A 16,505-nucleotide genomic window follows, 5' to 3' on the forward strand; every position below is an offset into this window, starting at 1 on the left:
GGGAATTGTTATGGCTAGGCTTGTATAGGCCCTAGGGCTGATAGCCTAGTACCAACCTGTGAACCTTCACTGTTGGCCCCCCCGGTCTCCTCTGTGCATATTCTCCAACTCTCTTGATCTCCAAATTTCTGCAGAATGCTTTCTGGTTGAAGAGCAGAGTCATCCTCATTGCACTTTACTGGCCTCGACAGATTTGGTTTCCCTTTCTTTGGCGTCATCTAGTCTACCCACCTTGGATTCTGTATCTAATTCCAGACCTCCTGTCCCACCCGACAGACATGATTCACTTCGATATCTCAAACCTAAAGCTGACAGCCTGGTTTCTGCACTTGGGTTAATAGCCACACAAGAAATGCTCTCTTCCCATGTCCATCATATACTTTTGTCTTCTCACAAAGCCACCGCAAGAAAACTTTATAGACGTAAGTGGAAAAGATCATTTTTTTGGGCACATCAGAGGCAATTTGACTTTTTTTCAGGTTTCTGTACATAGTGTCCTTGAATTTCTGGCTACAATTTTCAGTGAATGATCTAGCTTCTCAACTGTTAGAGTTTATCTAGGGGCCATCTCTAATTTTTATGTAGGAATTGAAAACTCCACTGGGACTTCATCAAAACTTTGTAATTCCTGTTTGAAAGGTACTGTTCTATTGAGGCCTCCTTGTAAGGACCCAGCTCCTCCAGGGGACTTAAATTTGGTACTACAGACCTTAATCTATTCCCCTTTAGACCCAGCAGTAAAATGTGATCTAACGTTTCTGACTTGGAAGAAGTAGGTATCACCTCTGCTAGAAGGATATCTTAACTCCAAGCAATATTTTCTAATCCTCTCTACCTGATTTTTCATAGGGATAGGCTGGCATTACAAACCAATCCTCCTTTCCTTCCTAAAGTGGTGTCAGAATCCAACATCAACCAATCTATTAATCAGCCAGTTTGCTTTTCAAATTTTACAAACAAAGGTAAATACATGTTACACTTAATAGACTTTCACAGACAGTTATGTTTCTACTTGCATAAATCAAAGGACATCAGAAAAACAGATTAGTTATTTGTCTCCTTTGCAGATTCTAAATTGAATAAGCCAGTTACAAAGGTAAATGTGGCAAAATGGCTTACAGATTGTATATCATTTGTCAACAGTAAGCAGGGTCTGCCCTTACCAAAACCTTTAAAAGCCCATTCAAACAGATCCATGGCAACATCTACAGTATTCTTATCTAGGATATCCACGGACGACATTTGTGCAGCTGCTACTTGGGCTAATCCTCATACTTTTATTACTCATTACAAATTGGATTTGGTCTCAAGGGGAAGAACAGTCTTTGGATCGACCATGCTCAGGAGTATCCTTCCTTAGAGTCCTTTAGGGTACCTGGGGACTCTGTCCCAACCATTGAGGAATGAATAAAAATTGACAACATCAGATAAATAAGTTATGTACCCACCATTAACGTTCCATCTGTGTTGTCCATTTTCATTTTTCCTCAACTCCTCTCCCACCAACCCCCTACCTTTTTCATTCAATGACTTCTGGAAGAGTAAGAGCTTATAAGGACATCACTGTCTCTTATATTGAGCTCCAGATTTGGTTTCTTCTACCAAGAGAATAATTATAATGTTTCTTGGAGTAGGTAAATCAAAACACAAGATCTGAAGTATGTTAGGGGATGTTGCATTGTGGGTAAGGGAGGAGCTCAAGGGTTTCCTAGTGGCAACGAGTTAAAGTAACAGCCGAGTCAGATCCGAGGATCTCCCAGCTGTTGAGGAAGAATGAAAATGGACAACACAGATGGAACGTTACAGTCAGTACATAACTTCTGTTTTTGTGATATTAGGTATTAAAGGCCATTCCCTTGAGAACGTGGGGCGATTCATGGAGCAGTCAATTAATGAAACCTTCATTACTGCCAGAGCAGCATCACAATCCAACAGTGTAAGTACAATGAAATGTGGATGCCAGTAGTTATACTTGATGAGGCAGCTATGACTTATGTAGCACATTCTGAAGCATGGTTAAAAAATATGAGAACAGTTAAGTGGCTTGTCCTAGCACCAATCTGGAGAAATAAACTTTAAATTCAAATACTGTGGGAAAAAGCACAGGACATAAATAATAAATGTTTCTCATAGAGGTGCTCATTATGGAACTTCTGTGCCCAGGTCCCTGTATCTGGCATCATATTCTAACCAGTTAACTAGCAATGCCCACCACTGCCACTTTAACATTTTCACTGGTGTATAAAATGGCCAGTGTCATACAGCTCTTTCCTGCTGTTTCTGCATTTGTGCTGTAATGCTTCAGGGTTTGTTTCAGCAGTCATTTCTAACCTTCTGATGTTTATATCTTGCTTTCTTATTGGAAATTTGTCATCTTTGTCTTCAGTGTTATTTTTACCAGTATACAGTTGTGATGATGTGAGGTATTGCCAGCTATGCCCGGAGAAATAGGGCAGTGGATTTGTAATCTATGCCAGAATAGCTAGCTGGAGTTTTGTAAAGAATTATTTGTCATTTGTATATCAAACCGATTTGTACAGGTGCTTGTGTTTAAAATGCATTTGTAAAGTTGCTTGTGTTAAAAATGTACCAACAGTGGATCCTGCTTGACAGAAAAAGAAATTCATCTGACTGTATTGTAACTGTTGAAATTAGTATTGTAGCAGAGGATCCTCTCAGTGTCTCCTCCATATATCATGTTATTTAGTGTATTTCTCCAGATACTAGAATGTGGAAACTACTTGATGAAGGAACTAGAATTAACCACAAAGCACTGACAAGAGTTTGGAAGGGCCTCTTACCGTTTTCCTTGGCTTATGCTACCTTGTGCTGGATTAATACTAAGGTGCCATATTGGGAGTTTGATGCCATCGGTATACCTTTCCAAAGGTCTGTATGAAGACAAGTAAGTGTACGTAGGACCCTAGTGTGAATGTTGTCATATCTTCAAATACCCATGATAAGCCATGATTTCTAAATCCTAACCCCAGTGACTTGGTGTGCTGAGCATTTGATAGGCTGGGCAAGCATACTCTTAATGGGGCCGTCATGTCAATTTAAACCTTTAACTTATGCGGTCAAGTTCATTAAATACCTGATCTCTTTTTAGAATGGCTTTTCAAAAGTATAGGGTTCTTTCTTTTTCCCGTGACCTTTTATGCATGGAACAGCACTTGCTCATCTGTAATAGTAGCGTCCCAGGCCCTCAGAGCTTCATATGATGTGGCTAATATAGTAAGTAGAAATGTTTGTCTGGGCACTCAAGTGTACCTGGCTGACATTAACCAGTTTTTGAGAGCATCTGCTAAAGGCAGAGGTCACAGTGCTTCTTTTGTGGTACACATCCTTCTCAATAGTACTATTCAAGAAACATTTTTTCCATTGGCAAAAGAACAAATTCTGGAATGCTTCAATGTGACAGTATGCGTTATCCATCTTGAATGAACTACATCTTACACTTCAGCACTGTAGATATATTGCTAACCAAAAAGGACATGCTCCTTGGCTATAGTCTAAGTAGCACAGTAGCAACATTTGCACTTCCTTTATGCCACCTTTTCACAGTGGATATAATTTTGTCTAGTAAGTGTCCCCAATTAAGTAGCTACAACTGTACTTCCTTTTGCCATATCCATACAGTACCTGAAGAGTCTCTTGTATTTGACTGGTTCCTTAAATGGACTTGAAGCATAAGGGTGTCTTTAATTAAAAGTAATGAATTATATCTAATGTAAGTCTCTTTAAGTTATTGCAAAAGATTAAGACTAGGAACTTTTAACAGTTTACTACTTGTAGTCCAGTTGTTTGATTCCCTCCTTCTGCTTGCATGTTGTGTGACTCTGAACACGTCACTTAACCAGACAGTGCTCAGGAACAATTGGTAAATTAAGGTTAGGCTTTTCAATAGTCTCATGGACTACATGCCTAGTAACTATCTATGAACTTTTGAACCTAGATACAGTTGCAGACAAAGCCTTACCGTGTTTGTTGCCTTCCATTTCTATTTGCATTATATTGAAGTGTCAGATAGCAATGAAAAACAACTTTGTTGGGAATTGCATTTGAATGACCTGTAAACAAATGTGTTTGACCCGCCAATTTCAGTTCTTTCACCAGTCTTATAATGGAGCACATATACAATTTATAACCCACATGCTTATATGGATTACAGAATGGTATTCCTGAAGCCAGTGTTTTGGGGTATATGTTCTCTTCATCACAGCAGCTGTTTACTGGTTCACTTTGACTTCACATGAGTGGTGGACTAGAATATCATTAAAAAAATAATATTTCTGTTTAAAACCCTCCCATGAAAGCAATGACCCGTCTTTCCAATTGAAAGTAATATAATATTTAACTGGCATAAAGAGAGAAATTAGGATACAGAATTGTAGTTTGGTTAGCCCAGGGGGAGGAATGTGAAGTAGGGTAAATTTCCAGGACATAGTGGAATACGTAGCTATTATCCACTTATTAGCTCACAAGTATCTTATTTATAGCATGAGTCTACACCCACATTTTATGGAATATTAGAAGATGTTGTTATGTTGTTTGATCATCTCTTATCCTGATGTAACCCATGTTTACTGTTGACAGGACAAAGTGTACATATGTACATAGTTGTTTGATATTGTTTCCTTTAGTTATCTTGAACCTCAACATAATAGTCCAGGCCTTTCCCACTCTGCTTACATCCATGATCTGAGTGCTGTGAATTAAGAAGCAGCAGTAATGTGTCTCATTGTCAGCCAGGCCAGACAACAGTCACAAGATCCTTTGGCTTACTTTGTTTTGTTCCATGTATTCCCTGTGGAGTGGCATTAGTTTGTTTTCCAAAACGGTATTTTACTTTCAGTTTCTTTGGATTTTGGGGTTTATAAATATTTTCATTTTTTTGGCAAATATTTCATAAGTTTTCACTGCCAAATTGTATTACTGCTGAGTTATGTGTTATGTCATTTAACACCAAGGACCCACCGTGATGGTTCCTAGATTGGGCATTCCTTCTCCACCAGTTGGAATTTAGTTTTTTTTTTTTTTTTTTTTTTTAAACACCATTGTTAACAATGCATGCACATGCATTAGCCATGTCTACAAAGTTATGCAGTAATGTGCCTCATTTCTGGAACCTATCAGTCTGTTCTGCTGATCTCAGAATTAATTTCATGATCCTTGTTATTGTTTGTAAATTCTAGCATTTGCATACCTAAGCATAAAAGTTAAGTGTCAGTGTGGCCATGAAACTACCAGTGAAGATCCAGAAAATGCATTTTCAGGCTGAGAAAAAAAAAATGTTGACAACTGTTACAGGTACCAAACAGTTCACTAAGCTTCTCAGTGTCATAGGCAGAAAAAGCTGGCCCCTTTTATAGAGGTGGCAGATGTTGAGAATTCTTCATTTGGAGAACAACAGGTGGGTATTCCATATAGCCCCAGGCATAAATCTGAGTATTTCCAAAAGGATGGAAAGCCTAAGACCAAATCCAGACCTGATCCTCCTAAAATTAAATCTGGTATTTATCCACCACCACCCCATCTATATATGGTATAAGATCACTATGCACTAGTTAGAGATCAAGCTTTAACCAGTAATTGATCTTGGACAGTATCTTGGGATCAGAGGAAGCATGACCTAATCTCCCACCTGGGGAGTACATATCCAAGTTCTAATTCATAGATTCATAGATTAGCACTAGGCTAAGTGCCCTTGTGGGCCATTTTAAGCCTAGCCAATTACCCCATGTCAGAATCAAACCCTGCACCTTGTGTTTGTAAGGCAAAACCTTAACCATTATGCCAACCTCCTACCCTTGGCTCTTGGTTTTTAGATAAGATGTTGGAACCCATGAATGATCAGCCTTGTCATAGGGATTAGTCACTCTTGTTATCCATTCACAAATCAGGAGTACTTAGGATTAGGGACTCTACTGCTGGGACCAGCTCCATGACCCACAGAGCCTCAGAGGCCCCAGTTGAGGATTGCCAGTGTGGTCATTGCAGTTGAAGTCTCACGTCTCAGGCCTGGACATCAGAGATAGACATATGTTGATGTTTGAGGGGAGCTTGAGTCACTAATGTGGAAGCACACCATTAGGAAGTTTAGTCTGAAATCCCCTCCAGGGCAAGCTGATACTCTCCCCATCTTGCACTGCCTTTAGCATTTTCATATTCCAGTTTCTGTTCCTTATCTCCCAGTGCCCATTGCCTAGCCTTTCACCCCACTAGAGCTCAAACCAACAGTTTGTAACAGTCACTGCATTCCCTCCACCCTCAGGATCCTATGAGATTTGAAGATTCTGGTTATTTCAGAGCCACTTCCTCTGAGGTGAAGAGGGGTAACAAGACCTCCCTGCAAACCTTTCTGCATTCCCCAGATGACCCATTGTTTACAGATTCCCTCTGATTTATGAAAAAACAGCTTAGATGGGCATTGAGCCCCTATCACTTCCCCTCAGTAGCATCTGCTGGAGTTTCTGGAAAAGCAGCCCAAGGAGTATTAGATTATCACTACCTTAAGACTGCTGTCAGAGCCTCTTGTATGCACCCTAACTGTGCTGTGTTGCTTCTAAAAGAGGCCTATCAATGCTGATGTCTTTTTCAGATTACCAACTGAGTGGGCAGAGCAGCTGAATATGTGCCCCACTGCTTAATCCAGTGTGATCGTTTTTGCCTTGTATAGTTCCCAGAGATCACACCATTTTGCTATATTTCTGCTGGATTAAGGAGACATGGACTTTAAACAAGTGTAGCAATAGAGATTTTACTCCTGTGCCACATTGGAGTGCAGGGCATTCAGCCGTTCATCTTATCCATTCCAGTTCCATAATGTTCTTGTGAGGAAGTGGTACAGGATTAGCTCAATAACCTTCCTGAGTCTGGGCTTTGTGAAGATCTTCAGGAGACTCCATATACAGCCTTCACTGTGGAACACATTGTGTGCTGCTGTAGTTTTGGCTGTTCTGATGCTTTTGCTTCTGATGTATCTTCAGTTGTGTACCTGTGTATGATTTTATGGCACTCACTCTCCTCCATCAAGGAAGAACTCAATAAGTAGATGCCTGGGTGCCCATTTTTGGGGTTCATAGGTGTATAGTATGCTAATGACCATAGGGCCTTTATAAGCCTTGCCAAGCATCCCAATTGTATCCTGCAATTGTATGTGTCTTTCAGGTTACTTTAGCAGTTATAGGTAAGCTAGGGTGAGACTTACAGGCTGTCTCTGTCCATTAGAGACATGGGTGTTAAACATGGGTTATGTTACGATTTCCTTCCACTGGTCCAATTTCTCTTGGATAGGGTTAGGGAAGAACTCTGATTCACAAAGATGAGAAGCCTGCTCCAGAAAAGGAGAATTCTCTGAGATATATACCTGTCCCTCAAACATGTCCTTATTATGTTGCAAGCAAAGTTTTAATTCCCTAGATTGAGTAATTCTAATGCTATATGTTTTGTGGATATGCAAAAGGTTAATCAGAGTAGGATCTAAGGATGCCTTGTATGCCAGGCATAGATCATATCTCAACAGTCCGTAGGAAACAGAGTGTAGAGATATAGCTTTGAGGTGATCTGCATAGGGCATGCTGTTTACACCCTGTATTCTTTTTATGAGGAACCTCTGTGGATGTTCTAGTTCTTGCATGTGCCTGGTCAGGTACGTACTGAAGGAGGTTTTATACTCAGTGATGAGCCTCGTGCGGACATAATACAGTGGACTGATGATGTCCTTGGAAACAGATACCATGCCCTTGCTTATGACTTGAGCAACATAGAATGATTTTCTTACTACCCTAGACACATGTTGATTGAAAGCCTGGTTAATTCCTACATATGTACCCAAATCCCAGACTGCTGGTTTTACTCTTAGGGGTGTGTTATTAATGAGATAATTTCATATGGGGCAGACTTCCCAATGGCAACTATTATATAATCTGATGTTGTAATTTTCATTCGTTCCTTAACTGATGGTTTTGGATTTGAGACTCGGATCCGACTCAGCTGCTCCTACCAGATCATCAGGTCCTAGAACTGTCGAGCACCATCCTTTACCCATAATGCCCCCCCAACCTAACGTCCCTCGGATCTCTTTTGCCTCCATTAGGTATCAGGTGTGGATTCCTAGCATTCAAGCATTTTTTTGAGTGGTTTTTGGATTTTTTTCATTTTGCTGGTAGTGTGAGTTAATTAAGTTTTTATCTATTACCTTTCTTCTTCCTCCCTGACATAATTTAGTTTCATGTTCTGTAGTCCTATTTCAGCTTCATTCTTACATATGGGATCGGAACCGATACTCAGCTCCGACTTGGCCTATTTACAAACTGGAAGACTTCTGGTTGGCTCGTGGCTAGGTAGGTATCCCATGGTGCACCAGTACAATCCCCAGATCTCATTTGCCACGTCAACGAGTTCGGTTGTGCTTCTCTTCGGCTCTGGCTAAGTGATTGCATGTATTTCCACTTTTACAAAATTTCTTGGCTGTTTAGTTTAAAATAGTTTAATATAGTTAAAACTGTTACTGCTTATAGTAATCAGTTAGCGTAGTTGTTATTAGAGTTGTTAGCTTTTACTTGCGCCATTTGGTGCAATTTTTGGCCTTTGGCCCTTTCTTACTTAGTTGGTATCCCGTGTACTGTTTTTTTGAGATTGGTAGTATAGGCGCCTTTTGCGCACTGTTATTCTTTGTGTGTTAATAGATATCTAGAGTTTTTGGCGGTTTTCCGCTTGTTATTTAGCCTAGTTAATTAGCTTGTTGTTAGCATCGTTGGATTGCTACTATTGTTAACAGAACTACTTTCTGTTTGTGCTTGGCATAAGCCTATTTTTTGTGAATTCCAGCTCATTACTGTGTTTCTGTTGAGTGTGTGATACTTTCTAACGTTCTCTAACTTTCTGGGTCTGTTTCAGTTAAAAGACCCTATCTCTTCCTTGCCCGGGCTAGGCCCGTTTAACTTAGAGGGCCTAGTCCTCGTGGTGTCTTTTCCTCCTGCAGGGCTAGGCCCGTTTAAATTAGAGGACCTAGTCCTCCTCCTTCCTTTTCTCTGTGTGCTTGTGCCCGATACCGCAGAATGTCTAAAGAGAGTAAGGATCATAAGCCATCCGGCTTTAAGAAATGTATTAAGTGCTCTCAAAAAGTGTCTATAACGGATGGTCACGGTAACTGCGTTTACTGTTTAGGGGCCATCCTTTTACAGAAGACCTGTTTATTTTCTCATGCATTTAGTCCTAGGCTGTTGCAGGAAAGGAAGAACACGCTCATCCTAAAAAAATCTTCTTAAACCTTCCTTCGAGGAAGATTTGTCAAGTTCCTCATCATCCTCTAAATCTACTAAGGGAAAGTCAAAATCTTCTAAGAGGCCCTCCCCAGCACTGGCTGGTGTCTCAGAACCACCTCTTAAAGTTTCAAAAACAAACAAGTCCACTGTCTCATCGGCTCCACAGACCTCTGGGCCGACTGAGAGTGGTATTGTTATTGCAGGGTCTGTTCCAAGTATTTCGGAGCCAACCGCTGAGACTATTGAGACTGTTTCTCGGAGCCGGTCTATGGACCCTCTACCAGCCTTCTTGTTATTGAAGTCTCCTATACCTCAGAGATCCCGATCTCCTACTATGTCATCCAGGTCTTCCAGGAGTTTATCGGAAGAAGATGTGGAGAGGGTAGTGCTGAGTCTTTTGAAGTCGTCTGCTTTGCCTAAATTGCTGTTGGCTCCGACCCATTCGGTTCTGGAGCCACTCGAGCCCATTCAGCCCTCTGTGATCATTCCTCCTCCAAGCCATGCTGGTCTTTCGGAGCCGGAGTGCTTAGTACCACTGGTGGAACCTTCGGCTCCAGCTCTCCTTGTGGCTGTTTCGGAGCTGAGTTCTGTTCCAACACTTTCAGTGACGTCCGTAGTGTCCAGGGGCCGAAGCTCTCTGGTCAGCCCCGACAGGGATGCTTGGAACCGAGTTTGGTTCCGAGTCTTCCTCTCGGCGCGTCGGCTAGGGTGAGTTCGGACCCTGCGTCTATCTCGGAGCTGATGGCTCTGTCGCCGATGGCATCCTCGGTCACCTCGGAGATGGGGAGGTCCTCGGAGCCATAGAAGTCAGCATTCGAGATGATGAGGAGTGCGCTGTCTCGATCGTCAGCTCCTACCAGAGGTGCCGGCACTCTTCCCCTTAAAGCACCTACTTCTGTCTCAGCTTCTACTCCCTCCAGCGGCAGCAGAGACCCTCAGCCTCAGGAGCCCCCGGGTGGTACCTCCCACTCTTCCGAGACCTCCCCAGAATGTCTTTCTGAGGAGCCCCCATGGAAGAGGACTTGTAAGAGGAAGCATGTCGACTCCCAGGATGAGTCTTTGACATCTGACACTGACCTCGAGGAGTCGGAAGGGTTCCCCAAGTCATCCTGTGATGATGACTCCTTCATAGACATCCTGGAGATCCTTAAACAGAGGTGTGCTGGCCCACTGTCACCCCTTCTGATGAGTCTGTGTACCTGAAGGCTTTCTGGTCTCAACCTTCTGCCTCTTGGGTGTCTCCACCCTTCATTGAACTGATGGATTTAGTTAGTTGAAAGGTGTGAGATACTCCTGATTCCGTGAAGCCAGTCCCCAGGAGACCAAACAATTTCCTTTCTCCCCCTCCAGGAAGAGACTTTTTATCTAAAGGTGTGCCTGTAGATGCCATGGTGGTGGTGGCGGCCACTAAGAAGGAGCTAGCTGAGACTTCTTCTTCTGTTCATCTGCCGAATAAGGAATCTCGAATGATGGACAGATACTGGGAGAGTATCTTTTCTTCAGCGGCATTTACCCATAGATCGCTGAATTAGCTTACTCACTTTACGAGGCTTCAGAGGGATCTCCTTAAAGAGTTAGGAGACTCTGTACAAGGTATATGTACTGAGGGAGTCCCTGGTAAGGTTTCTCCCCAGTTGCCCACCTTGAACTGTATCATCAACTGTTCCATGCGGCTTATTTTGTATGCGGCCGATGGAGTGAGTAGAGCAGCGGGTTCAGGAATTTCCCTAAGGTGTCATTCCTGGATGCGTTTGTGTAACTTTGCTGAACCGTTTAAGTCTACCTTTACCAACACCCCCTTCGACAGTTCCTCATTGTTTAGATCCAAGGTAAAGGACAGTCTCACCTGATGCGAGCAAGAAGGAAAAACACTCTCTGCCATGGGAGTACGTTTTACTGCTCCCCTCTAGACCATGCCCTAAGGGTCAGAAGGGCGGTAAGATGTGGTTCAAGAAGTCCCAGATGTTTTTCCAGGAGGCACAGGGTGACTCCTCCTTCAGAGGCAGAGGAAGAGGAGGAAATGGTAGACATTGCCGTAGAGGCAGGGGCAGTCCGCAAAACCAGGGAGGCTGCGATTCCTTTCGGGGCCGGCCTTAACAGCGCTCCTGATGTGGGGCCCGACTGTGCTTCTCTGGGGCTGGTCGGGGGTTGCATTTCTTTGTATCCAGAAGCCTGGCTATGTATCACTCAAGACAAGTGGCTACAAAGAATTATTACCAGAGGTTATGTCATACTCTTTTCTTTTCCACCTTTTGTTCCCAAGAAGATCCCAGATGTTCCACCCAATCACAGGGATCAGGCAGCTGTGGAGGTCAACAGGTTGCTGTCAAAAAAAGTCATCCAAACTGTCCAAACAGACCAAATAGGTCCAGAACTTACTCCAGATTCTTTTTAGTGCCAAAACGTACAGGGGACTGGAGGCCCATTCTGGACCTCAGCAAATTGAACGAATCAGTAAAGAAGAACACATTCAGGATGGTAACACTACAGTCTATACTCCCATTGTTAGGGAAAGACAATTGGATGTGCTCAATAGATCTCCAAGACCCCTACTACCACATAAAAATGGACAGAGCGTCAGGGAGTCATCTACGCTTCCGGCTGGGAGCCAGTCACTACCAGTTCCGTGCTCTCCTCTTTGGTCTCACCACAGCCCCCGGGTGTTCACCAAATGTATAGCAGTAGTGACAGCTCACCTGAGACATTGAGGATTCCAGGTGTTTCCGTATTTGGACGACTGGCTCCTGATCGCCCCCACCAGGCATCTACTTCTTCAGAGCAGGGATGCTACTATTCAGCTTTGTGCCCAGCTGGGAATCTCTATAAATTGGGAAAAATCTGCCTTATTACCCTCTCAATTTGTGGTTTTTATAAGTGCAGAGATAGACACAGGAAACATGGTGGCTCGTCTTCCTGCCGAAAGGGCACAGAACCTGGTTCTTCAAATTCAGCATCTTCTCCCCTTACGAAGGGTCAAAGCCAAGATTATTCTGCAGCTCCTAGGGACCATGGCTTCCACCATACTATTAGTGCCACTAGCCAGGTTACATATGAGAATTCTTCAGTGTCTTCTGTCATCCCAATGGTCCTTTCAGCACCCTCCATTATCCACTTCACATTCTGCTGACAGAATCTTGCAAGAAGGACCTCCTTTGGTGGACATTACCCAATCAACTGACCATGGGCGCTTCATTTGTTCCTCGCCAACCTGTTGCCGCTGTGACCACGGATGCCTCACAGATGAGGAGGGCATTATCTAGACAGGACTGTCCAAGGCACGTGGCAAGATCACAAGGCTCACCTGCATATCAACGTTTTAGAGATGAAAGTGGTGCTCCTGGCGTTGCAAGCACTTCACAACCTTCTTCCTCTGGTGACTATTGCAATACAGTCAGACAACATGTCGGTAGTATGGTATATCAACAAACAGGGCAGAACCAGATCTTACCCACTCTGTCGAGAGGCCATGCGAGTTTGGAAATGAGCGATATCTTCCCAGCATTTTCTGGTGGCAATGCACATTCCAGGGACGACCAACATCATAGCCGACAAGCTCAGCCGGGCGATCCTGATGCCTCACAAGTGGTCTCTGAAACAGGAAACAGTGGAACAGATTTTCTGCAGGTGGGGACAGCCTTGCTCCGATCTCTTTGCCAACCCAATCAATGCCAAATGCAGCAGCTACTTTTCCCTCATTCCCCAAACCGTGGGAGTCACCCAGAGACACATTTTTTCACGATTGGCCCCTGGGTCTCCTGTATGCTTTTCCTCCCTGTCCTCTCATTCCCAAGGTTATTCAGAAAGCAAAACGGCTGGGAATCAAACTGATCCTCATTGCTTCCTTACTGGCCTCGTCAGGTTTGCTTCCCCTTCCTCGGGCCTCTTCTCCTGGACGATCCTTGGATTCTGGACCCAGTTCCAGACTTGTTGACTCACATGTCAGGTTCGCTTTACCCCTCCTTACACACCCCCAATTTGACAGCATGGCTGCTCCAGTTACATCCCTAGTCAGGCTTCACGAATTCTCGCCTTCCGTGACTCATATCCTTACGTCTTCTCATAAACCTTCCACTAGGAGACTATATTCCAGTAAATGGAGAAGATTCTCTCTTTGGGCGTAGAAAATGGATGTTGACCCCTACACTGCCTCCATTCCAATGGTTTTCGAATTTCTTTCTGAGCTTTTTCACCAAGGATCTGCGGCTGCCACAATTAGAGTTCAATTGGCAGCGATTTCAAATTTTCATCTAGGCTTTCCCGATTCTAACGTGATGTCTCATAAGCTGTGCAAAACCTTCCTTAAAGGTGCCACTTTGTTAAGACCACCTGTTCAAGAACCTGTGGCCTTATGGGATTTCATTTTTGTGTTATCTAAATTAAAATCTGCACCCTTTGTGCCTTCTCATTCATCCTCTTTGAAATTTTTGTCTTGGAAGACGTTTTTGGTGGCTATCACGTCAGCCAGACAGGTGTCAGAGTTGCAAGCATTGTCTGTTACACTGCCTTATCTGATTTTTCACAAAGACAGGGTGTCCCTTCGTACTAATCCCTCCTTTGTCCCCAAGGTCTGCTCCCATGCCACTTTTAAGCAATCCATAGAACTTCTGTTTTTCTTTCCAAATCACTCCAATGCAGCTGAGTTCAGATTTCACCAGCTGGATGTCCATAGACAATTACGTTTTTATTTGCACCGGACTAAAGACATCAGAAAATCAGATCAATTATTAATTTCCTTTTCCGAATCCAGGTTGGGCTTACCAGTTTCCAAAGCAACTCTGTCTAATTGGATTTCTAGTTGTATAGCTTATCTTTACATTCTGAGGGTAAACCTTTACCCTTTAAAATCAAGACTCATTCTACCAGATCTCAGTCTATCTCTGCAGCCTTTCAAGCCAGGGTCCCACTTGATAATATTTGTGCAGCAGCTACGTGGGCTGCCCCTCACACTTTTATTACTCATTACAAATTGGATTTAACCTCCAGGGGTAGAGTAGAGCATCTTTTGGTTCCACGGAACTCAGGAGTATTTTTCCTTGAGCCAGACAAGAATAAGGCACTATGGATGCTGTCCCATAGGTAAGAATAAAGGTGAGATAGGACTACAGAACATAAAGAAGTTATGTACTCACCATAACATTCCATGTTTGTAGTCCATCTCACCCTTCATTCTTATGAACCCGCCCTCCTGCCCCCATCCTGGAAGTATCTGGAGACAGAAAAATGTTAATTTCATTATTTATGGAGACCTTTTAGTATTGGCTTCTTTCTGTATGTTGTTATTACTTCTTCTAGTCAGCAGCAAACAAGATCTGGGGATTGTACTGGTGCACCATGGGATACCTACCTTACCACAAGACAACCAGAAGTCTTCCAGCTTGTAAATAGGCTGAGTCGGAGCCGAGGATCGGCTCCGATCCCATATGTAAGAATGAAGGGTGAGATGGACTACAAACATAGAACGTTAATGGTGAGTACATAAGTTCTTTTTTTATATAACTCTTCTTTTCCCTTTTTGTCAGTTACACTTGCTGGTACTTGTTCTGATACCATTGTTGGTATCCCTTTCTGCTCTTCAAAGTACTTTTTTTTTTTTATTTATTTCCCTAGAAAAGAAAATAAAGATATTCATTATAGTCTTTTCTAGAGTAATATTTCCTAGTGGATTGTTTGTGTTTAGCTGCGTTGTTGGTAGTTCTTTCTTGGTTTTAAGATGTCGGACAAGCCTTCTGGGTTTAAAAAGAGTGTTTCCTGTGGGCACAAGCTTCCAAACTCTGATACCCACAGGGAATGTGTGTGTTGTCTGGGTGTGACACATTTTGATGTTGACTGTGCCATCTGCTCTGGGTTTAATTCTAGGGCCTTGACAGACTGCAGAAAATAATTAGATCTGCAGTTGTTGTTTTCATTTGGTCTTCAACCTATGGGACTCGGATTTGGCACGGATCCAACTCGACCATATACTCCAGCATTGGAGCCAAAATCTGAGCTCCTCCCCTACCCATAATGGGTCTATATTACAACAGCAAAGAGGCATTTAATCGAACGCCTCTTCGCCGACACATATAGAGTGAACGCACTAAAACGCAAACACTCTGAACAGAGATTTCTTTCCCTGGGAAAGAAATCACTTGGCCTTCCTCGTCTGTTTGCACCTTTCCCCACTCTAGTGCGATCTTGGAGTTGGTATATTTATTTGGGGGGGTGGGAGGCACAACCCCCATGTTGGGGGGTTTGAAAGTGTGTGTGTTTGTGTGTTAGTACTTCCGATTTCATTCACAGAGGAAAGAAATCGGTGTTCTGAGCATTTGCACTTTAGTGCATTCGCTCTATATGTGTCGGCGAAGAGGCGTTCAATTAAACGCCTCTTCGCTGTTGTAATATAGACCCCCCATAATACCCTGCTCTCCCTCCTCCTTCCAGATCTCATTTGCCCCTTGTTTTGAACAGCTCAGATCACCGTTTTTCTTAGCCCCTCCACGTCATTTTATAGTCTTTCTGTAGGTTTTTTCTTAGTATTTCTATCTGTTTATCTACCTATCTACCTTCCTTCCCTTTCTATCCCCCACAGTGGTGCGTGTTGGTACATAAAAAAAAAATAAAAAAGCTTCTTTCTTTTCTTTCTCCCTCTCTCCTTTTTTCGTGTGTGTGTGTGTGTGTGTACACTCCCAAGCAGGGGTTCAAGAAATGTATAAACTGTGGGCATAAGATCCCTCCGTCTGATGCCCACACTATGTGCGTGATGTGCTTGGGAGTTCCCCATCTTGATTCTTTTTGCTCGATTTGCTTGGGCTTTAACCCTTGTGCGCTTATCGACAGGAGGAATAAACTAATCCTGAAGGGTCGGTTATCCCCTTCCTCAGAGGCTTTTACTTTCCTTTACCCTGCTTCTGGGACTGAAACTCCCGCTAAGAAGTCTGGGGAAGGAGACCAGGTCAAGCATAAGGAGTGGGATTGGCATCGTAAGCAGTCTTTTACTGGTCTTTCTCTGCTGAGCCTCCCATCAAGTCTAGGCCAAAGTTGGTCCAGGGTTCTTCTCAGCTACCGTCACCCCATTTCTCCCTGGAGCCGGAGAGTGCCAGAGCCAAGTCTTCTGCCTCTGCCTCCCCTCGTCGCCATTCCAGGCTGGGGTCAGTAGCTTCCTCTGTCTGGTCCACTCGGAGTCTGTCTAAAGCTGAGGTGGACAGAATGATGAAGTTTCTTTGGGCCCAGATTCAGCATGTAGTCTTGCCTCCTCCA

At 43.3% G+C, this 16,505-nt stretch overlaps 1 protein-coding gene across 3 annotated transcripts in view; it reads left to right on the forward strand.

Moving 5' to 3' along the window:
* The window catches only part of TEX14 (testis expressed 14, intercellular bridge forming factor), a 3,435,352-nt gene that overhangs the window by 2,204,207 nt on the left and 1,214,640 nt on the right, over positions 1-16,505 (forward strand). For all 3 annotated transcript variants that reach the window (XM_044054283.1, XM_044054282.1, XM_044054281.1), the window contains one exon: positions 1,839-1,936. In XM_044054283.1, coding sequence (XP_043910218.1) covers positions 1,839-1,936 — 98 coding nt within the window. The remainder of the gene's footprint in view (positions 1-1,838; positions 1,937-16,505) is intronic.

This window comes from Protopterus annectens, chromosome 13.part0 (genome assembly GCF_019279795.1).
Source record: "Protopterus annectens isolate FY-2018-M chromosome 13.part0, PAN1.0, whole genome shotgun sequence".
Lineage (NCBI taxonomy): Eukaryota > Metazoa > Chordata > Ceratodontiformes > Protopteridae > Protopterus > Protopterus annectens.